This window comes from Lytechinus pictus, chromosome 7 (genome assembly GCF_037042905.1).
Source record: "Lytechinus pictus isolate F3 Inbred chromosome 7, Lp3.0, whole genome shotgun sequence".
NCBI classification, from domain to species: Eukaryota; Metazoa; Echinodermata; class Echinoidea; order Temnopleuroida; family Toxopneustidae; genus Lytechinus; species Lytechinus pictus.
Genome location: NC_087251.1, coordinates 42,779,662 through 42,804,170, shown reverse-complemented (window position 1 = coordinate 42,804,170; position 24,509 = coordinate 42,779,662). Strand labels below are relative to the sequence as shown.

Genomic DNA, 24,509 nt, shown 5'->3' with positions numbered 1-24,509 from the left:
GACTTTGTTTAGTGTTGCCCTCGTTATACCGTAGGCCTATACTTTAAAAGGTTAAGTCCACCCCAGAAAAATGTTAATTTGAATAGATAGAGAAAAATCAAACTAGCACAACGGTGAAAATGTCATCAAAATCAGACAATTTCAGATGTAAAATAGGAAAGTTTATATACAACATTTTAAGGTTTCAGTTATTTTTCACAAAACAGTGATATACATGACTCAGTGACATGCAAATGAGACAGTTGATGATGTCCCTCACTCACTATTTCTTTTGTTTTTTTTATTGTTTGAATGATACATTTTTTTTTAGATTTGACAATGAGGGCCAACTTGACTGGACCAAAATGTTATAACAATGGTAATAACACATTTTCAGGGAGGAATAAAGCTTTGGTTCACAGCACAATGATGAAAAAATTAGAATATTTCATATAACAACTTTTTTATATTACATCCGATTTTGTTTTCAGTGTTATGCTCTTTGAATTTTTATCTTTTTATTATCAACATTTTGTTGGAGTGGACATATCCTTTGTTATATATTCCTCATCAATAGTAATTAAAGGGGAAGTTCACAATGACAAAAAGTTTGTTGTAAAAATGGAAGAATAAATGGAAAAAATGTTGCCATGGGTTTGACAAAATCCATTAAAGTAGTATTAGTAGAATTTGAATTATTTGATTTGTGACGTCATATGCGAGCAACTTTCCTACATATCGTATGGTAACAAAATCAATAAAATGTAATTTTCTCAGAAAATTGAAAATGGTTTTTTTCTGTACCTTCAGTATATTAATAGACAAATCATTTCACGAAAAATAAAACGAAAATAAGTTATCGCGAACAGTTGAAAATTGAAACATATGCATTTTATATCACATAACATATGGGGCAGCTGCTCGTTTATGATGTCACAAATCCAAAACTTAAAATTCTAATAACTTTCTTAATCTTTAATGGATTTTCCTCAAACCTTCAATATATGTTATTATTTTTCTGCTATTTTCACAACAAACTTTTATTCAGGGTGAACTTGCCCTTTAAAAAGAAAAAAAAATAGTATAGTAAATAGTAGTTAAAAAGACAGATGCAGATTTGAGACTATAAATCAATATTTTGTTTTAGAAAAAATAAATGTTTGACTATATATATACTAAAAACATTTTGTGAATACAGGTAACTTTTCCAAATTAAATTTATTGGGTCAAAATAAATTTCTTTGACTTAAGAGAAATCTAGCTAAGAAGGGGTACACTGGATGTTTCACATGTACAGTGTATTGCACAATTTGCTCTGATTTATACGCAAATATTTTACTTACGGAATGGAAGGTTTCATTACGCGTGTTAACCTGCAGTTGTCAATTCATTTCTTCTATGGAACATAGTGGACTTCCTTGAAGGCAGGCTGTTTTCTTTTTTGATCTAAACTGGGTTCCAAAAGAAACTGACCAAACTTGACAAGGTCACTGCACAAATTCCACTTGGTCAAAAAGGAACAATTATTTTACACAAGCTCGCTTCAATAATCTTTACTAAGCACATGGGAATAAATAACAGATTGGTTCAATCACAGAGAGGCTATAGCCCCTCACATCTATTGGTTTTAGAATCCAAAATCGCAAAATAGCAAAATGTGCTGAGTAAAGATTATTGAAGCTAGCTTGTGTAAAATGATTGTTCATTTTGACAGAGTGGAATTTGTACAGTGCCCTTGTAAAGTTTGATCAGTTTCTTTTGGAATCCACTTTATTGAAATGAGAACCTCAAAATGATATATAAAAAACAGCAAACAAGCACCCCCCCCCAAAAAAAAGTAAATTATTATAGACGGGGGCCACAGAACCGTTTGAAAGTGGGGGGGTGACCATGCAAACAAGTGAAGTGCCTCTGGCAGTCTCGCCTGCATTATAAGCAATTCAATATAGCAGCAGTGCTGACTTTGGAAACTATTATAAACCAATTATTCACACACAAATAACATTGAATACTACGTTCATTGACCCTAAATGACATTTGACCTTGATCATGTGACCTAAATATTGTGCAAGTTTATCAGTAATACCTGAATACCCCTACATGTATGTAATGTTACATGTATGTCCATCTTTCATGAACTATATCCGCAAACTTTCAAAGTTATGATGGCAATTCAACAATTACCCCCAACATGGCCAAAGTTCATTGACCTTAAATGACTATTGATCATGTGACCTGAAACTCGCACGGGATGTTAAGTGATACTTGACTACTCTTATGTCCAAGTTTTATGAACTAGGTTCCTATACTTTCTAAGTTATGATGACTAAAAAACTTTATCTAAGCCTTAGGTTAAGATTTCAATGTTGATGCTGCCGCCTCCGTCAGGAAAGCGGCCCCTATGGTCTCGCACTGCTATGCAGGAGAGACAAAAATCACAATCAGTTTGTTTTTTGTACACGGTTTTGGAAAAATAAGTGGGGGCTGGAGTCCCCCCCCCCCCCCCCATGGCCCCTAAGAAATTTATACAACAGTGATACACAAGTAAATGCAGAGTCTATATGAAAATGAATGAGTCAATGTCAGTGTCTGTTTCATTGTTTCAAATACATTTCAATCTATGATTGTGATTTATTACTGGGGATCTTCTTCACTGTCCAAATAATCAATTTACAACACTGCATATTCTACGAGAACAAGAATAGTGACTGTGACAGTGTAACAAAATAAGCTTTTTCATCTATATTAAAATCATTTAGCACAATGCATATATAGTTCATTTAAGAATGAAGAAAATAATTATAAAATTAACAAGTGGAACGCCTCTGGCAGTCTCGCCTGCATTACGCGATTCGATATAGCAGCAATGCCGACTTTGAAAACAGCTATTGAATAATTATTCACAAAAGAAAACACTAATATGATAATAAAATACTATATCCATTGACCCAACATGACCTTTGACCATGATCATGTGACCTAAGACATGTGCAAAACATACCGGGTACTTGATTACCCTTATGTTTCATGAACTACATGTGTAGATCCATAAACTTTCTAAATTATAATGTCAATTCAACAAATACCCCCAAAACGGCCACAGTTCATTGACCTTAAATGACCTTTGATCTCGGTCATGTGACCTGAAACGCGCACATGATATTCAGGGATGCATACTATTTATGTCCAAGTTTCATGAAGTAGCTCTATAACTTTTAAAGTTATGATGGCAATTCCACAATTACCCCCAGCATTATCAAAGTTTGTTGACCCTGAATGACCTTTGACCTTGATCATGTGACCTGAAATTTGCAAAGGATTTTCAGGAATACTTAATTGCTCTCATGTCTAAGTTTCATGAACTAGATCCATATATTTTAAAAGTTATGACAATTCCACAAATACCCCCAAAATGGTCAAAGTTTGTTGACCCTAAGTGACCTTTGACCTTGGTAATGTGACCTGAAACACGGGTAGGATGTTAAGTGATACACTATTACCCTTATGTCTAAGTTTCATGAACTAGGTTCATATACTTTCCAAGTTATGACAACATTTTAAAAACTTAACCTTGGTTAAGACTTCGATATTGATTCCCCCAACATGGTCCAAGTTCATTGACCCTAAATGACCGTTGACCTTAGTCATGTGACCTGAAACTCAGGCAGGATATTTAGTAATACTTGATTACCCTTATGTCCAAGTTTCATGAATTAGTTCCATATAATTTCTAGGTTATGAGGACATTTCAAAAACTTAACCTTGGTTAAGATTTCAATGTTGACGATGCCGCCGTCGGAAAAGCGACACCTATAGTCTCCCACTACTATGCAGGCGAGACAAAAATGACATAACTTTCTTATTTTACGGTACATATTATGTTACTCTTAATCAAGTCAATTCGAAGTTAGATACATTCTCCTTTGTTCACTTTGTCAAAGCAATAAAAAGAACTATGGATTCTCAATCTAAACTGGGAATATTTCATGCATCTGCAATTTTGTCATTTCTCAAATTATTTTCAACACTTCACTTCCAAAATTTTCAAAACCTTTCATAATTTAATAAATCAACATGCCCACATGTATTCATTTATGGTTCTACGATGTATACAAATATTTTTTAATTAATATTCAGTTGTGAAAATTGTTTTATAGCTCTGAACAGGACAGCTGCAGGCCTGCAGCTGTGCTACATACTGTATAAACATGTTATGCTTAAACTGACTTTAAATCATACACAGCTACAATTGTATTTATCTGACACTGCATTAATTTGAAGTCACATGATATATGTTGGCCTACTTGCATGATTACTTTCCCCAAGTATCGAAAACAAATTAATAGTCAGATATTGAAAAACAATTAGATATTTGAGTTGGGAGTCAGGCTAAATGCTCAAATTGAAATGTGGCTTGATAATGTGAATGATATGAGCCAATTATGATTTTACGACAATAAGCATGAGCATTTATTTGCCCCTAAACAAAGATAAAAACTTGAGTCAATGATACATGTACGTGTATATCAAGATTGATATCAGACCATCAAACTGTAAATATAAACTGTACACTTAATTGTGAAATAATTATGGAATTAAGATTGAAAAGTGTATATTTTCTGATATACATGTACTTTGCTTGACCAGCCTAGATTAATATCATTTCAACATTATCTTAAAAATTAAGAATCATAGCCTTGGGTTAGGTTTTTTAAGGTAATATCAGTTTAGTAACCCCCAAATGACCTTTGACTTAGACGCAGTGACCTGAAATTTCATGTACGGTACACCTATTTTCCAATACTTGATCACCCTTACATGTCATCCAAGTTTGATGTGGTAGGTCCTTGTAATTTTAAGTTTGGAGATATGAGTACGTTTCAGATGCTTTCTTTGATAGTTATGCGGTGCTGACAATGCCACTTCCGAAAAAGTTGCACATACATGCACATCTCGCTTCCAGGTGAGACAAAAATGTTGAAAGACCCAAAGTACTAACTTTTGCTACTTCATTTATGACAGCACATCAAAGTCGACTGAATAATGGTCGTTATCTTTAAATGCAAACCTTGATAAAATTTAAAATGTTTGTAATAAATTTTGACGTTCAACGCAAAAGTCCAATAGATTTCACAGGAAAATTTATGAAGTTTTAGAAACAAAGAAACGTTTCACAGAAACCAAGAAAGGAAAGAAATCGCATTATCATTTATTACATAATCCTATGTTTGCCGTTTATGATTTTCATTATACCTTGTAGATTTTCCTGAATACCTGTTAGATCTGTTTCTCTTACTTGCCCACTGGAGAGTAAGAGTTTGACCTTATCGAGTGAATCATGTACACTGTCCAATTCACCCTTTTGAGTACCTTCTGGATTCACAATGAACGGAGTTATTACATCTGGTGGATTCTTCCCCCGTCTGACCTTTTTCCGCTTCGTTTTAGGTTTTGGGAGCACAGGATCAGGAATGAGGATGTTTGCACCAGGAATAGTAGTTGATTCTTCAGGAAGATTTACAACATCCATCTGCTCCTGTACCACGCAATCAAAGACAACAAATCCATCATTCATTTGTTTGATGTCGTCGACGAGACTTGCACCTTCCTTGTCTGCCTCTGCCATCATCCTCAGTACTCCCATCTCTCCAGGCTTGTTTTGGGGGATTGCCTCTTCCAACATGCCCTTCTTGATCATCATACGCTGTATTTTGGATATGTGAGATGCTGTTACAGACTGCAGACGATTGTATATCCCAATTGCTACTGCAAGCTCGGATTTGTGCATCTTCCGGAGTTCGGAGATAATGTTATCAGGGTTCATACCAGCTTTCAACCTCTCTTTGATTTCGTGACGGAGGGTCTCTGGCATGGGAAGATTCTTTGACCCAGAGTAGGATAAAGGATGGGAATGCGATTTATAATAAGTGACCTCTACAGTTCCATTACCATGAGACTCTTTCAAAAGTAATCGAGCTGGGCAGTACACCTCCTTCTTACCGTCTGTATTTTTCTGAAATCCAAGTCTTCTTGAGAGAGCACAGACATAGTGTCTATGGGTAGAACGTGCCATTTTAATGTCGCCTCTTTTCTTGGTGAAGCACACAAAGTTCTGGACTTCTTCCCTAAGTTTCCACTTATAGAACTCCTCCAGATTTGCAAATGTCAATGTCTCCTTTTCCAGAGTTTTAAAATGCAATAATTCCATGTGCCCAATCAACTTTCGTTTGCTGCTGCACTTGAAAAGGCAACCAGGAACCTGGCAGTTCACAAACTTCTTGTGAATGTTTTTTTCATGTCGGAACAGATTGCATGAAAATGAAAATGTTTTTCCACATGTTGGACAGGCGTACGTCTTCACCTAGAAAGGAAGCAGACAAGAGAACCATATATCATTATCATTGCAAAATTGAGGCTATATGTGAGAGAGTGGGCAAATTTCTTACATTTACTGGGAAAGAAAAAAAAACATTGAGAAAATTTTAGGAAGTACATAACATTTCTAATGAAAAGTTCAAGGGGTACTCCAGGCTGAAAACAATGTATTTACCCATACTCACGGGACAAGGGTAGATTATGGTCAAAATATCTAGCAAGATAAATTGTGAAAACAGAAATTATGCACTTACCACGATTATATGGATGAAGGTCTATCGAGTGGTAGAATCCTGACATCGAGGCACAGACTGGAACCTCAAAAAACAAAAAGTTCTCTCCTTCGACCCCAGTCGCAATCGGCCATTTTTGTTATGAATCATAACAAAATGGCTGATCGCGACTGGGTTAGAAGGAGAGAACTTTTCGTTTTTTTGAGGTTCCAGTCTGTGCCTCGATGTCAGGATTTGGCTTACCTTTAGAATCCAATGTCATGAATCGATTACAAAAATCTCTAGATTTTAAAACGAGAAAACAACGGATACGACGTACCGGTACTTGTTAACTTTTTTAGAAATTACGTTTTTGAGATAAAAGCGGATACATGGATACTAAGATACGTGGATACACATGGATACGAGGATACGTGGATACTGGGATACGTGGATACTACTACCGTACTGATAAATGGATACATGGATACGAAGATACGTGGATACGTGGATACTACTACCGTACTGATAACTGGATACATGGATACGAGGATACGTGGATACGCGGATACGTGGATACTACTACCGTACTGATAACTGGATACATGGATACGAAGATACGCGGATACGTGGATACCATGCGTGGATACGAGGATACGGGCAGCTGGGATAATGTTTGTGGATACGGGAGAGGGGGTACAGGGGAGTATCCAGCTTTCGCCAAAGGGGGGGGGGTGGAAGGAGGGAGAGTCGTGGGGGTATGTTATACAGGGGAGGATCCATGCACCTTTCGCGAAAAGGGGGAAAAGAAGGGAGAATCAGAAAATATTTTCATCCACATTTCAGTCGGTCGATCTGTCGTTAACTAAAAGTAGAATTTTGTTGGTTTATATTCTTTTCTTGGTTTAACATGGCCCAGTGCAGTACGTGTCTCAGTCATCTTATTTAAAAAAAATCATTTTCAAGACAATACAGGCATATAGCTCATTTTTTTGTCCTTGTTTAAACACTTTTCCTTTTCCTTTACGTTGTTTTTCTCCTTTCTTTTCTTCTTTTTTTTAAAATATATTTTTCTTTTCTCTTTTATATTCTTCCTTTCTTGTCCATTCTATTTTTGTTTCTTTTTTAATTAAAAGAAAAATTGTACAGGCCTACCTATTTTTTTTTAAATCAAATTCTTGTGATTTTCACAGTAAATTATAAGACAGAAAACTGGACTTTTGGTTCGTATAATTAAAATAATATATACATGTATATACCCTTCTTTTTAGAATTGTAGAGCAATATTTTTGCTGTTTTTTTCTCTATAAATCTAGAGATTATGATGAATATGACATGGATTCTGAATGTTTAGGAGGATAAATATGAAGCGATTCGTATAATATAGGCATAGCTCATTTTCTGTCCTTGTTTGAACCCCGCGGGGGGGGGGGGCACTTACATTGACGAGTGGATACCATGCGCGACAAAAAAAAAAAACACGTAAAAAGGATGTCTTTTTCACGATAGGGCACGTTATGTACGTAACGTGATAAGGGTGTCAAAAACACAAAAATAATGAAAAAAGGGTATCTATTTCGCTAGGAAAATTACGTGTTTAGGGTCGAATTCGCGGGGATGATAAAACAAAATTAAAATGTTTTATAAAGGATGTCCTTTTTGCCCCAACACTTCGTATTTAGAGTCACGATTTGCGCGAGGTGTAGAAGGTGGGGTCGTACTAAACCAAATAAGGTAAAGCCGACGACCGAAGGACCCGTAACAATAAAACATTCCTGTACTTGTTTAGGGGTTCATTTCAGGGAACATTTGCCAAGAGTATCGTTTTGTTACCAATTCTTGTTAAGGGTAGGGTTTCACGCGCCAATACTTGTTAAGGGGCGCATTTTCAGAATATGGAAATTACGTGTTTAGGGTGCTTTTCGAGACCCCATGGTCGCGCATGGTATCCACTCTTGAATGGAAGTGGCACGCGCTTCGCGCTCGCATTGCCTTTGTAATGATTCCCATTCAAGAGAATTAAATGACATTTCATATATCCAGTTCTGAAATCAATTTGCACACAATGTTTTAGCTCGCACCTCAAGCTTTCATTATTTTGTTTGATTTACACAAATTGTTATATAAAAGTTTCCAGCTCGCGCTGCGCACTCGCATTGTTTGATTTGTGAGATACCTATCCTCTTTGGATATTCTTTCCAAAATTTGTCAAAATGCTCCTTTATCATGTCAATATACAAAAAATTAAGCTCGTGCTTCGCGCTCACATTTAATTGTTTGAAACACACAGCTTGTTTTTTTAAGGCGGTTTTCCACTTGGGCGCGGACAAGACCAGGAAGGGTTGCGGAAGCTACTTTTGTCATTTCGGCATGCTGTCCGCAACCAAATTCCGTAAAAGATTATGCAAATGATCTTGTCCTAGGACACGACCAGGACTGTCTGCGTATTGTCGTAGGACATTCCTGGAACTGTCCTGGGACAAGATTATCTAAATCAATTTGTCGGCGTTCGGCGCGGACAGCATGCAGATCGTATTAGGACAGAACCGGAGACATTTAGGACAACGTCACGAGTGGTAAATTTAAGGACGAGGACAATAAGAATAATTTTCGGACAAATTGCGAATACTCCAAGAAAATTATCGTTCATATATTTTTTTTAAATGAATTTAGGGGTGTTATTTGGGGTTTGGGGTGCGGTTTTTTTTTAAAGAAACATTGATTTTCTTATTAAATCCGATTTAGGAGCAGGCGAGAATGAAGTAATTCGTCATGAAAGTACGCTATTAAAAAAAAAATCGACTACAAAGACGATGTAGGGTTTTCTTTTATTTCAAATCAAATTGCATACATTGGTGGAAATCCCTGGGGGACAGGGAGACGCTTCCCCTCACTTTTTGGAATTTGATATCAAATGCCCCCCCCCCCCCACTTTTTGGAACGAGCAAACAGGAAAAAATGGAAAGAGAGGAAAAAGAAGAGAAAAGAGAATAGAAAATGAAGAGGGAAAATAAGAGGAGTAAGACGAGTGAATAAAATAAGATGAGGGGGGGGGGGGGATTTCATGTCACTATTTTAAATTTTCGCTCGCTTTGTGCTCACATTGCCTAATCTATGATATACATAACTTGCTCAATAGGCTTATATTGAGCTTAAAATATCAAGTTTTGAAGTAAATATATGAAATATTTCTCGGACACTGAGTTTTCAATTTGTTTGATTTACAAATATATTTTATAGTTTTCTGTAAAATGACTATATTTTATGGTCTAAATATCGACATTTTCCGCTCGCGCTGCGCACTAGCATTATTTAATTCGTCAAGTAACTATTCTCTTCGTGTATTCCATATTTTTTTGAAAAATATCCCTTTTTAGGCTTATCTGATTCTGAATAGTATCAGCTAAAGCTGCGCACTTGCATTTTCATTGGGGAGTAATGTATACCTATATCAATTGTAACAAATTATTTTAAATTCCTCTTTCTTGACAGTTTATCAAAATTTTCGGCTTGCAATTTGCGCTCGCATTATTTTTAAAGTATTCTTTAAAGTATATTAACCCATGCATCCTTTTCATGATTACAAAATATCCAGTTTTTTTACCTTGATATTAATTTCGCGACCTCATTGGGCTTATTAGATTAATAAGTAAGATAATAATATTTTCATTATTTCCTAATAATCATTGTCCGGTTTTTTTTTTCAGAACGGAATATCGACAAGTTTCATCTCTCGACAAAAACAAAAATGTCCTTAAAATTTCCCGGTCGCAACTGGAAATATATGTATTGATAAAAATATCAACTTGCGCTTTGACTCGCATCATTTATTAAGCACGATCCATATCCAATTCGTAATTGCGCTTAAATTAACTTTTTTTTTGGGATCGGAAAATCAAATATCTTTAGCTCGCGGATCGCGCTCTTATTATTGATATTATGATAAAGAATGTAATTAGAATGTCCAGATTCTAGGTTTGAATCTAAACACACGCACGCATATTTATTTAGATACGAATCTTGTTCCAGTTTCAGATCAGATTATCAAATTATTAATGTAGGAATGTTATCCATTTATCCACTTATCCATCCTTTTCATGATTTACAAAACGTGAGATGTCGAATTTCGTTTCGGCTCGCGCTTCGCGATCACATCAAGTGTATAGTCATACCCCTATCCTGTTCGTGATTTTAAAAGGTGCTTAGAATGCCCTGTATATAGCTGGGAATGTAAGAAATATTCAGCTCGCGCTTTGCGCTCACATTATTTGATTGTTGAAATATGTAGGCTAAAAACAATTGTGTTTGTCGGTGTAATAGTATTCACTTTTTGAAAGCAGATTTTGTGCATTTTATACATGACAATAAATTATCTCGGATCTAAGGTAACTTTTAAAAGACTGCATATGTTAATAGCAAAGTCGAGGCTCCCTTTATAACATTACTTTCTAATAGTTTTTTTCCACAAATTAATACATATATTACAAAAGAGGAAGAAAACGGGAAGTTAGGATGCAAATTGCATTCGACAGGCACATGCAGACCAAGGGGCGAGGTGGTCTTGCTTACCCCTTTAAAAAAAGTACAAACAGAAGAAATATAAGTAAAATGGAAAGGGAAACTTAAAAAATGATATGGTGGAAAAGAAAAACAAAGGGGGAATGTCGTGCTAATACGGCCCTCCTCTCCCTGCTGCTGGCTTATCCCTCCCAGTATTAAAGAGATATACAAACAGCACAAAAGAAATAGGAATTACAGGGGCCGCGGAACCGGGGGGGGGGGGGGGGGGGGGGCTGGGGGGCTTCAGCCCCCCCCCCCCCACTTTGAAAACCGTTCCGCGGCCCCTGGATAAATAAAGGAGATGAATGAAATGAGGTGAAATAGAATCAAGTAGGAAAAAAAATCGCGATAATGAACAGAAAATAATTGGCCAAGATTGTGAATGTGTAAGATTAGAAATATCAGTTTTAATTTTTGGACGAACTTGTGAATCCAGTGTCTAATCGCCTTTGCCTCCTCTTGTACCAATTAAAATATAGACTAAAAAAGAAAATGTAAATGGGCAATTCCAGGAGGCCGAATGCGATCTCTACGCCCTATTGGCTGCGTAAGAAGGAAAAATGGAATAAATGCAAAGAAGAGTGGAAAAGAAGAAAAAGAGTGAAGAAATTTACAGACGGGAAGATATCAGTGTTTCAGCTAGGTCAATTTGTTAAAATTATTGGTTCATTTCGCTCTTCATGCTTTTAATACTTTAATTAAGAAGATTGTGCACGCTATTCATTTTTACGAAAAATACTTAGGTCTTTTCGTCCTTGATGTTTGAAAGAAGTTCGCGCTCATATTTTATGTTTATGAGAAACATGTTCTGTGCACGACTTTTTCAGGAAGGCCTTTTTTTTAAGAGTCGTGGCGTATAGTGGTTCTGACTCCCGCCTTGTAAACGGAGAGTCGTGTGTTCGATTCTCACCGCGGTCTATATACCGTCCTTTGGTAAGACGTATTGCCGGCACACCTTGCCACTCTCGACCCAGGTGCTAAATGGGTACCCGGTTGGATGCGAAAGTTATTGTATGCTTGAATTTGCAAGCGCCATTTCGAGGCTGCGATGAATGCAAGGAATGCTTCCCAAGATGTGGAAATTGTGCACTTTTCATGCGGGATTGAAATGAATCATGGGACAATAATATGCTGTAAATCGTTTTGAGCCGTTCTGAGAAAAGCGATATTTATGAACATGCTATCATTTATTATTATTTCTTATTAATAAAATATCATTCACGATCAAACAAAGTGCTTAAAATGCATTAGGAATATAAACTTGAATTTATGTTTTTTCTTATATTCCTTTTTCACATTTTTTTTTTATTTCATCTTTCTTTCCTCGTCTCATGCCGGTCTCACGTTCATGCCGGTCATTAACTTCAATAGATTACGTAATCACTATTAAATCTTAATCCCTCCTTTCAAGAATTTGGGGTATTAATCTTACACGGTATCCCTATAGTCTCAAAGGCATTCACAGGTGGTTCTTTATCAATGAACTGAAGGAATTCTGAAGTGACATTTTTTAACATAATTAAATCGAATTACATGTGTTGTGCAAGCACGTCATATTTCAAAATTTCCAATTGTTGAAAATAAGCGTATCTTTAAATGTCATAACTTTCTTATTTTATATTCGATTTTGATAAATTTTCAGTATACTGCATTCGAGCAAGACAGTATCTAATTACCAGTTTATTAATAAGGTGATGTTGTAACTGTAGGTATGTCGTGTATGCATTTTTCGTTACAGCATAATCGTAGATGATAATAAATATTGGCAATTAAACACATTATTTAACGTAAATTACTAAAGAATTTTTAATGCATACAACAAGACCCCCCCCCCAAAAAAAAAAAGCAAGGAATGTCCGTTTTTAGGTCTAAATTTATGTACAAAACGTACTTAAAATATGAAGTTTCCGATCGCAATAGGCCCTATAACATATTTTAAATCGCGCTTCGCACTCGAATCAGTAATATTGTTTAGTCAGATATAACATTCCTGTTCACCATTTCAAAAAACGCTAAGAAAGTCATGTCTTTTCATAAACCGGTCAACTTATTCAATTTTTAACTAGGTCTAAATTCATAAAATATTTATTTAAAAAAAAATCATTTTTGATAAAAATTAAGATATAGAACGAATCATATAGGACTAATACTTATCCGTATTTATAATCAGAACGAGACATTCACATTACAACCCACCAATTAAAGTTTAATCCAATTTATGCTTAAAACGAGATATTATATCATAGGCGTCATTGCATGCCGATGTTCTGTTACAATTGCAGTTCTCCATGCTCTCTTGATAGTCTTCTGGATGTATAAGTAGGAAGATAATTTTTGAAAAGAAGTAAATTATATGCCAATAATGCAATATATCATTCACAAAACTTTGTATTGCACTCCCTTACTTCATATTCCTATTTTTCTTCATTCTCCTCCTCCGTCTTCTCCTTTTATCCTATTTTCCCCCTTCTGTAATTCCTCTTCTATTTCTCTTCATCAAGTTCACTCTTTCTATAATTTTTGAAAAGAAGTAAATTATATGCCAATAATTATAAATAGAACGAGTCATATGAGATAATTTATAATCAGAACGAGACATTCACATAACAAGACATAGGAATGAAATTAATTTGTTTAAAAAAAGGATTGTGATATTGGCCCTATGATGTGTCTCGTTGCAATTACCAACAGGAGTGAGTGAAATTAATTGTCGAATTGTAACCAATGTTTTGAAATTGATTGGTCATTTTAATATAACCAAAACGTATATCGTTCTTATTATCCCCTTACTTAACTATTTTGTTGTTCTCTGTTGCTCGTGTCTTATTACTTATCACTGAGTTGTACATGATTGTAATTGTTTTGCGAAATATAAGCGAAAAACTTCCAAATGTCATAACTTTCTTATTTTACATACGTTTTTTTATGAAATTGGCTTGTTTCTTATTTCTCTATTGATTCAAATCAATAACTTTTTGGGTAGACTTGACCTTTAAGCTGCATATTCGTACATGTTATTATATTAGCCTTCTTTTATGTTGACTGAAAAATCTATAATAATCCAAATAGTTTATTTATATTTTGTTTACTGATATCAACTTAATTAAATAAAATCAATCCTAAAAAGGATTAAGATTAATTGGTCAAATTGTAATCATATGGGCTTAGGGAATTGATATATGTCTCGTTATAATTATAAAGAGAGCAGCCAATTTTTAACGATTCACTGATGAAAGTAGCCTTTTCTATCTTTTCTCTCAAGAAAAATACAGATTAAAAGTGACGATGTCAATTATCTGAAAATAAGGTAATTAGGGTCTGAGTGATGCTTCGTTCTAAAAGTACACTTAGTATCATGCACTTCTTCATGTGTTTTCCATGTTCCAGAGTATCAAAAACTCCTTGATGTTCTTATCCAAGTATCTATGTATCTAAGTTTTCATGTAGGCATGTGCCCGTAGCCGCGTATCCAAGTATCCATGTAACCAAAGGTATATAAGATCCCCGTATCCACGTATCCGCGTATCCACGTATCCAAGTATCCAAGTCTCCAATAGTATCCAAGTATCCACGTATCCACGTATCCACGTATCCAAGTATCCAAGTATCCAATAGTATCAAAGTATCCACGTATCCACGTATCCGCGTATCCACGTATCCACGTATCCACGTATCCAAGTATCCAATAGTATCTAAGTATCCACGTATCCGCGTATCCACGTATCCAAGTATCCAAGTATCCAACAGTATCCAAGTATCCACGTATCCACGTATCCGCGTATCCGCGTATCCACGTATCCACGTATCCAAGTATCCAAGTATCCAAGTCTCCAATAGTATCCAAGTATCCACGTATCCACGTATCCGCGTATCCACGTATCCGCGTATCCAAGTATCCAATAGTATCCGCGTATCCACGTATCCACGTATCCGCGTATCCACGTATCCAAGTATCCAATAGTATCCAAGTATCCACGTATCCACGTATCCGCGTATCCACGTATCCAAGTATCCAACAGTATCCAAGTATCCCCGTATCCACGTATCCAAGTCTCCAATAGTATCCAAGTATCCACGTATCCGCGTATCCACGTATCCAAGTATCCAAGTATCCAATAGTATCCAAGTATCCACGTATCCATGTATTCATATCCATACATGTTTTAATATAATAGTATCCAAGTATTCTGTATCCATATATAGATATCAACGTATATCATTCCTTAAACAACATCATCAACATAATTATATACCATTGCACGTGTCCTCGATCACGCGCCCCCTCTTTGATCCCTTCATATATATCATCCCTTTTTAAGTCCTCTGATTATTATATCACCTGCCATTACTTCACTCTCTCCTACTACATCCACCACATTGGACAAGTCGTGTACTCCCTCTACGGGGCCATCCCCCCTCCCCCATCTGCCCCCTCCCCCCATCCTTTATCCATCTCCCGATCCGATTCCTGCTTGTCGCCGGGGACTCTTAATTCACTCACGAACGTAGAGGGCGACAAAACTGATATCGCACCACACCGGCAGCAGCAATTAGTAGGTAATTGCTCTTTTGTAATCGATTCATGACATTGGATTCTAAAGGTACTCCCAGGATTCTACCACTCGATAGACCTTCATCCATATAATTGTGGTAAGTGCATAATTTCTGTTTTCACAATTCATTTGGAGAAATATTTAGACCATAAATCACCCTAGTCCCGTGAGTATGGTAAAATACACGGTAAGCCCTGGCCCCTGGGCTCCCGCCCGCACAGCGGGCGGGAGCTCCCTGGGTTAGGCCTACCCTTACTACCCAGTGCAGTGCCCCAGGCAGAGCCAGGCTCAGCTCAGCTCAGTCCCACGGCGACGCTACGCACCAAAGCCCGGCCGGCTGGGGACCCCGCCAAACTGAAAAAGTGCGGCTGCCAGCTGCCGCAGACTCACGGCAAATCCGATGGCGATGCCCAAGCCCAGGCCAGCAAGGCCAAGCCCAGGCATCACCAACTTGTAAAAATAATACAAAAATATTTTTTCTGGATCTCACACCTTTTTCACTCCATTTGGTCGCTCCGCATCAATGGCAGGCATGACAATATCCATCTCAATCTCAGATCCTCCCGCTTCAAGCATTTTGAATTTGAAGATTTCAGTGCCAGTGACAAGCAGCGGAGATACCACCTCGATATCATATCACGAGCCATTCAGTTTGCACATGCAGCTCAGAGCAGCAGACTAGGCCGGTGTCATAGCAGAATTGGCCCGGGTACCGGCGGTCCAAAACGGCTAGCTGATTAGTACCGCCAGTACAAAAGGGCTAGTCGATAGGGCCCGCCAGATCCAAGTGACTGGTTCAAATTTTTGCCGAAACAATAGGAGAGCCGCCGTTTGGTTCCACATTTAAACAACATTTTACTTTTTGATTGTAAACATGGACCGTGATTTTTTTTTATCTAATGCGAGAACATCTTGCACTACCTTAGGCATGGGGGTTATCTGTTTGCACACAATCCCCTTTTGACATATATTATTCTCTGAAAATTGTGTCAAAATCTTTATATCACAAATAATATTTTTTATTAAAATATGTCAACATTTGGGCATAATTGTATGATGGGGTGTCCAAACTTCGCGCACTTTTCAAAAATATTCATCAGGCTTAATTTTGTTCACAAAATATTCATAATTTATACAAAACCAATTAAAGAAATAGTTACCACATTGACGGCAAGATCGTAAACTATAAAATCATGGACGAAAATGTAAAGTAGGTCAAGGGGTTTCGCCGGTATCGCGATCTCAAAATTCTATTCCGATCGGCGAATGCGGGCTGTGCTGGAAAACCGTTCTGAAAAGTGTGACCTAACTTCGCGCACCAAAGCTTTTGTGGAGATTTAAACAAAAACTCAAGTTCAAAAAGTGAAAAATTAAATCAGATTGATGGCAAAATGCTATGGAATCGGTTAGTACCACATTTAACTCACATTTTTGATGACTTCTGCTTGCAAAATGGTGATATCGTGATGCTTGTGATTTCTTCAAAACGGGCGCTAGCGGTGGCAAATTTGCCGATCTTTTGCCAATATTTTCATGAATACTGAACTCATCCTAAAGAAATTTTCATTAAACGGTAATTGTAGGTCGCTTTTCACGTTGATGATGTCAGATTTTAAGGATATTGGCTAGTTTTTGAGATAAGGACCGTCCGCGAAGTATGGACACGCGCGAAGTTTGGACACACTGCCATACTTGATGCCCCCAGGGGACATCAACTTTTTTACCTTGATTCGTGGATCCTCGACCGACGACGTACCCGACCCTGTTTATCATCGGCGAGTTGATATCCATCCGCGCGTGGTTTGGTTGATCGCGCAACAAATAAAGTAATTGGGGGCATCAAGTGCAAGTAATATAAGAGAGACGAGCTATAGCTCTCAAGGTTACATTAGCTATCAAGGTTAATTTTGCCAACAAGGTTAATTTTGGCTACAAGGTTAATTTTGTTGAAATTTTTGGGGGCATCAAGTACAAGTAATATAAGAGAGACGAGCTTTAGCTCTCGACTCAAGGTTACATTAGCTATCAAGGTTAATTTTGCCAACAAGGTTAATTTTGGCTACAAGGTTAATTTTGTTGAAATTTTTGGGGGCATCAAGTGCAAGTAATATAAGAGAGACGAGCTATAGTTCTCAAGGTTACATTAGCTATCAAGGTTAATTTTGCCAACAAGGTTAATTTTGGCTACAAGGTTAATTTTGTTGAAATTTTTGGGGGCATCAAGTGCAAGTAATATAAGAGAGACGAGCTTTAGCTCTCAAGGTTACATTAGCTATCAAGGTTAATTTTGCCAACAAGGTTAATTTTGGCTACAAGGTTAATTTTGTTGAAATTTTTGGGGGCATCAAGTACAAGTAATATAAGAGAGACGAGCTTTAGCTCTCGACTCAAGGTTACATTAGCTATCAAGGTTAATTTTGCCAACAAGGTTAATTTTGGCTACAAGGTTAATTTTGTTGAAATTTTGGGGGGCATCAAGTGCAAGTAATATAAGAGAGACGAGCTATAGCTCTCAAGGTTACATTAGCTCTCAAGGTTAATTTTGCCAACAAGGTTAATTTTGGCTACAATGTTAATTTTGTTGAAATTTTTGGGGGCATCAAGTGCAAATAATAGAGAGATTATTCTCTAGCTATCAAGGTTAATTTAGCCAACAAGGTTAATTCGTTTCGACGATGTTATGAAGGCTTGCGCGGCTAGAAAATAGAAAAAGAAAATTTGGGGGCATCAAGTACAAGTAATAATAGAGAGTTTATTATCTAGCTATCAAGGTTAATTTTGTCAACACTTCTAGGATTACTCGCCGGATCACTGCTTTCATCAATTTTGGGGGCATCAAGTGCAAGTAATATAAGAGGATAGATGAGGAGGCAAGGATGCGCGCTCATCTAGATGCACCTGTTTGCGCATTTGTACTCGCATCTCATATGGGGTGCGCTAGCGCAAACCAGAACTACTTTCTATTTTTTTTTATAGTGAGAAAAGAAATGTTTACATTTTGGTAACGAAGAATCATCGGGAAATCAAGGAGTACCAAAAGGTAAAAACGTTGATGTCCCCTGGGGGCATCAAGTACAATTATGCCAACATTTGCTTGCTCGCAGCTTAGAAAAATTCGTACACCAAGTCTGCTCCCCTCAAAACTTTTGCCTCATTATGCCACTGGGGTAGATAGTAGACTATTTTCTTTTTAAATTGTTACTTTTCAAAAGAGGAAGTACCCCCATTTTCTCCGTGCCCCTCCCACTTTTAAATTTGCTCCGCCACCCCTGATTATATTATTCGCCTTTTTCTTCATATGTATACATTTGGTGAAATATATAGCGTGAGAATTGACCCCCGGACAGAACGTCGCACAGTGGGCCAGGAGAGAGCAAAAGTGCGCCAAAACTGGTTTTTGGTCATGAAACAAATTTTGTTTTTTTCATGTTCTAAGCAAAGATAAGAACCTGTAGAATGCCTCCGTACAATATTTCTCCATTAAATTGAATATTAGTTGCCCATTTTTATTCAATGTTACCGGAAAATTACTCTTTACGGCTACCGCATGTGTAAATGACACGTTTTTGATATTTCACTGTTTTGACAAAACGGATTGCTTAATTTATTTCTAATTCACGGTGCTCTTTGATGAATAATTGTTTTAAGTGATCAAAGATTTTCAAGATAAAATGATAATCCCTTCAGAGGCAATTTTGGACGAAACCATTTGACAATGGGGGTGTTTTAGCATTTTTTTTTTCATGAGCATTTCTTTTACAAATTGCTGCCGATTGCTGCGCTGTAAATACCATGGCGGTCTTTGTTATAGTTCATGCTTTACACTGATACCAAATTTAGCTGCATATACGTGCATTTTCTGGAGATATAACAAATTTTTCAACCACATGTTCGCCGTATTTATCACAAAAATCGGTCCAAGTTACTGACCCATTATATGCGCGTGCATGCCGAACGTTGCGGGTGACATTAAACATCAAACTCCCCGTCGCGTTCTGGGAGAGAGAGAGAGAGAGAGAGAGAGAGGGGGGGGGGGTGTCTAACTGGCTCAAGTGTGTGGCTCTTGTGACTGGTGTCTGCCTTTAAAATATTTTCGTTAAACATACGTAAAGGCAAGCTTTCATTTCCAATTCCACTAACTATATAATAATACATGTAACGCAACTTCATTTTGATGCCAAACTGTTCCATCCCGTGTTCCATATCTGATATGCTGTCATACTGAGAAGATTAATTCTTAAGGTATAAGATTCCCGGGTAAGATTATATATTTGGTTTGTTGTTCATAAACCAAGTAGAGGCTACTGTATATCGCTATAACACATGACTAGGGATGTGATAGGTCTCTCGCAGTTTTCTGACAAAATATGAAAATGTGTATAGGACACATATGGGATATACGTGGGCTCTATTACATGTATAAATTGCATTATCATTATTAGTATTTATCCCCCAAAAGGGTTTGTAACTTCACATACACGTATGAATTCGTTTATCTCTTGGCTCATTCTAAATTTGCTATAATTGTTGGTATCGATCAAGAAGGAAGTGTATATTATCATTTCAATGATTGTTTGGTTTATGATTCTCATTGACTTTATATGTATTCCACATGCTAATGGTAACAGGTGACATTGTGATTAGGAGCAAGTTTTTAAGAGTACAACAATCACAGCCTCTTCCCCCTGATGTTGTATGCTAAAAAGATCTTCTCACCAAAGACATAATAGTTGTTGAGATAGTAGAGAGAGACTCTGATTCGGAATAACTTTGTATACGCCGTTCTTGGTAGGCCTAGCTTGTAGGGCCTTGTACTGATTAACCTGCAGAGGACCCGGCCTCTAATCACTGGAATCATTATTTTAAAGATTTCACTGTCCACTTCTGGTATCAATCCATTTTAATGCATGTAGGTGTGGTTAATCATTGTACACAGGGAATAAAAATACTCCTTTTCATTTTTTTTTTTACAATTTCACTTTGAATTTTACAATTCCGGATTCATGGTAGGACGCCCTCTTTAAGCGATACTCAGGTCACCAATTGAATTATTTGTACCCCGAGCACAGACTTTTCTGGTTTGGTTGCCTGTTTGTGTGTTTGCTGTTTGCTGATATGCTTAATTATTGCTGAAATGTATCTAAAACTAGTTTCTGAAAATTTGAAACTTATTGTAGAATTAGAAACATGTAATTTCTGCTCAAATATTAACAGCCAATCAGAAAACAGTATTTTAACGACGTCATCAATATTTGAAAATACTTTTATTGAATTCTACGGGTGAAATTACCCATATCTACCAAATTTAATCATACAAATGTGTGAATAATGGGTTTTGGCGCACTTTGGGTTCATTCTGGCCCACTGTGCGTCGGTGCCATATATACTTCAATAATCAGTGGAAAAAAAATGGCAATACAAAACTTGTATAGCTGCTTAGTATCTCTCTTTTTGCGCCAATCTCTGATGATCGTAAGAAGCTACGACCAGTAATTTTGAGTCGTCATAAAATATACACATGTGTGTGTGTGTGTCAGGGGCCGCGGAAGCGGGGGGGGGGGGGCTGGGGGGGGGGGGGGCTTCAGCCCCCCACTTTTTTTCCAATGCCCCCTTTTTTCCGATGCCCCCTATAAGTAATGTCAATTTGTCCCCCCCCCCCCCATGAATAGCCGCCCAAAGGTCGAACATAATGATCAATATTCTAACTGTCTCCTCATTGTCAAGTGAAACAATGATTAATTCCTCCCTGAACATGACTGTGTAGACAGTGGCGTAACTACGGGAGGGCATAGGGGGGCACGTGCCCCCTCCCCCCCCCCCCAATCGGCTGGCCAAAAAAAAAAAAAAAAAAAAAACGGGGAAAAGGAGAAAAAGAGGGAGAAAGGAAGAGAAACGTAGTGGGAAAGAAGACATTATTGTTCATTATAATTTTATATTTTATAATAACTATGTTATGTTATATTACATAAGAAACATTTTTATTTTCATATCTTTATGAAACATAATTTGCTCATGGCCTATGTCTTCATTGTTCCTGGTGCTCGTATTGTCTGTTTAACGAGATATATAATCCTGTTGTGCTAAAACCTTCCGTTTTCAAGTCAATATACACCATATATATTTCCTCGCACTTCGAGTTATTGTTTTATGTAGTGACATATGCTTCTTTTTTATGACAACTTAAAGCGATTGCCCCATATTCTAAGGCCTTCATGTAAAACATTTCCTGTCCGTGCTCACGTTCGCAATAGTGGATTGGTGAGATACATGTATGACTGATCTTCATGAATTCTTAAAATCAGTCCTTAAAATGTCCCTTTTTTTCTGGTCTGAATATCAAAAATTTTCAGCTCGCGCTTCGTGCTCGCATAATTTGGTTAGTGAAATACGTATGGTCTTAGTGAATTCCTACAAACAAGCCTTAAAATGTCCCTCTTCAGGTCTGAATTTCCTAAATTTTCAGCTCGCGCTTCGCACTCGCAGTATTTGATTTGTAAGATGCGTATGATAATCATGATTACAATGACTTCAACAAGTAATTCATGTGTTTAGATGTAATTCTAACAATATCAGCAAGCGTTTGGCACTCGATTAGATGACTAAATGGTGAGATATATAATCTTAATGGAGTCCTTAAAAAATAGTCATTAAAATATGCCTGTTTGGGGTCAATATATGCAAAATTTCAGCTCGCGCTTCGCGCTCGCGTTGTTTGTTTATCGAGACAGGTATGTATCATAACAAAAAATTGCTTAATATGTCCTCTTTTAGGTCTGAATATAAAAAAAGGATAAGCTCGCGCTTCGCGCTCGCATTATTTGATCAGTGAGATACATATCCGTTTTATGGCTTTGTCCTTAAAATGTATATTAGGTCAGTATACGTTGCAACTGAGCGCGCTTCGCGCGCTCACTGAGTGACTCAACATTTTTGCTGGTGCCCCCCCCCCAATGCCGTGACCCACGGTACGCCACTGTGTGTAGATAGCATTGTTTTATACTATATGGTTCAGTCAAATCGGTCCTTATTGTCAAATCTGTAAAAAATTAACAATTGTATAATTCAAACAATAAAAAACAAAGAAATAGTGAGTGATGGACATCATCGACTGACTCACTTAATTGTGCATATCACAGTTTTGTGAAAAATAAGCAAAACTTTAAAATTCCATAATTTTCTTATTTTACATCCGATTTTGATGAAATTTTCAGCGTTATACTTGTTTGATTTTTCTCTATTTATTCAAATCAACATTTTTTCTGGGGTGGACTTGACCTTTAAGCTTTTAGTTCTATTATTTATATATTACATGTATTATTTTTCATTTTCTACTTACTTTCGGGGTTTTGGTGAGCACGCAGCAGTGTTTACCCCCACCCACCCTCAGCAGCCAGTCGCCATCCCATCCTATTTCTTGCCCCGGTTTCTTACTTGAGTAATGAAGACATATAGATCTATACAAAATCGAAATTCACACCCCGAATGAGCACAGGCGTACAAAGGGAGCACTCAGTGTGAATATGGCTTCGTGGCCCCACACAGCTGTAATCAATAATTGGAAGTGTGCTAAAATAATGCATAAATTGTATTCCCAAAACATATATACTTCTCTTTGTCCCAAAATAAGATTCTAAAATCGGCAATTGTGGGTGTGGTTGATTTGGAGGAACCAATTGGTTGAAAAGGACCACTGGAATTTCACATTTTTGCTGTAGGGGTGTCAAAGTTGCATGAATGGCGTATAGGAACAAATCGCCTGGTCGGAACAAATCGGCTATGACGATCGCATCACACAACAAAATTCGGAACTAATCAGCGGATAAAAGAGCCGCCGATTAGTTCCTCCTGCCCCGATCGGCTGCCCGTTTCAATTCGTCTATGACACCGGCTGCGCTGTGATCTGATGTTAGAGATATAAGAGCACAGTGCAGTGTGGCATGCATGTGATTCCACTTTTCAAAACGGGACTTCCCGGATTGGAATTTACTCTGAAAGTTCCTGGAATTTTCCGAATGTTCTCCAGTCTTCCATAAGTTATAATTCTCTTCTATACACACACACACACACACCCTCACACAAAAAAATGAATATAGGGCCCAGCTAGAGCCGCAATTGAGCCAAAACTTTTGAGGGGGCGAAACATATAACACTTTAACAGGCAAATGTTATACAGAGTTACGAGCGAGCGAAGCGAACGAGCAAAAAAAAATGACATTTTAATTAAAAAGATCAAATTTTGTGATAGATTTTGACATAATATTCAGGAAATAGTATCATTCCCGAAAATGATAACTTCCTGGAATGACCCTGGAAAACTATAATTCGCGATCCTGGAATTTCCTGGATTCCATGAGGACAGATCTCATGAAAATAAAACAACGACGGGGGTCAGGATAAGGGCCGTGCTTAATGAAATGATATATTTTAGGCCATCAATATGAACTTTTAAAAAAAATTGTGGAAATATAGCATATGATGCAAATGAAAAGATTGCAGAATAGCGCTCTGAACTTAATTGCTACTGACGGCATTGATAGGTCAATACCCATATACCCATCGTACACTTTTAATAACTTGACTCAATTAAGCCTATAGGGTATGCTATATTTTTTGTCCAATTTATTTATAAATAATGAAAAACAAATAATCATTATTTATAAATAATGAAAAACAAATAATCATTATTTATAAATAATGAAAAACAAATAATCATTATTTATAAATAATGAAAAACAAATAATCATTATATTTATAAATAATGGAATGTCGAACTATTGTTATTTACAAATAATGAAGTATTACTTGGAATTATATATAAATAATTAGAAAT

The 24,509-nt window shown here is 36.9% G+C and overlaps 1 protein-coding gene across 1 annotated transcript; it reads right to left on the bottom strand.

Moving 5' to 3' along the window:
* Positions 1–2,571: 2,571 nt before the first annotated feature.
* LOC129264384 (uncharacterized) lies at positions 2,572–17,413 on the bottom strand. The gene is made up of 2 exons (XM_054902254.2): positions 16,172–17,413; positions 2,572–6,340 (listed from the first exon to the last, which is right to left on the bottom strand). The coding sequence occupies exons 1-2, from the start codon at positions 16,253–16,255 to the stop codon at positions 5,192–5,194; spliced, it is 1,233 nt and encodes a 410-aa protein (XP_054758229.2). The 5' UTR covers positions 16,256–17,413; the 3' UTR covers positions 2,572–5,191.
* Positions 17,414–24,509: the final 7,096 nt, after the last annotated feature.

Coding starts and splice junctions, on each gene's coding strand:
- LOC129264384 (XM_054902254.2), bottom strand. CDS start 16,255: ATGCTTGAAGCGGGAGGATCTGAGATTGAGATGGATATTGTCATGCCT. Junction 6,341..16,171: donor GACCAAATGGAGTGAAAAAG/GTGTGAGATCCA, acceptor CTTCCTTTCTAG/GTGAAGACGTACGCCTGTCC.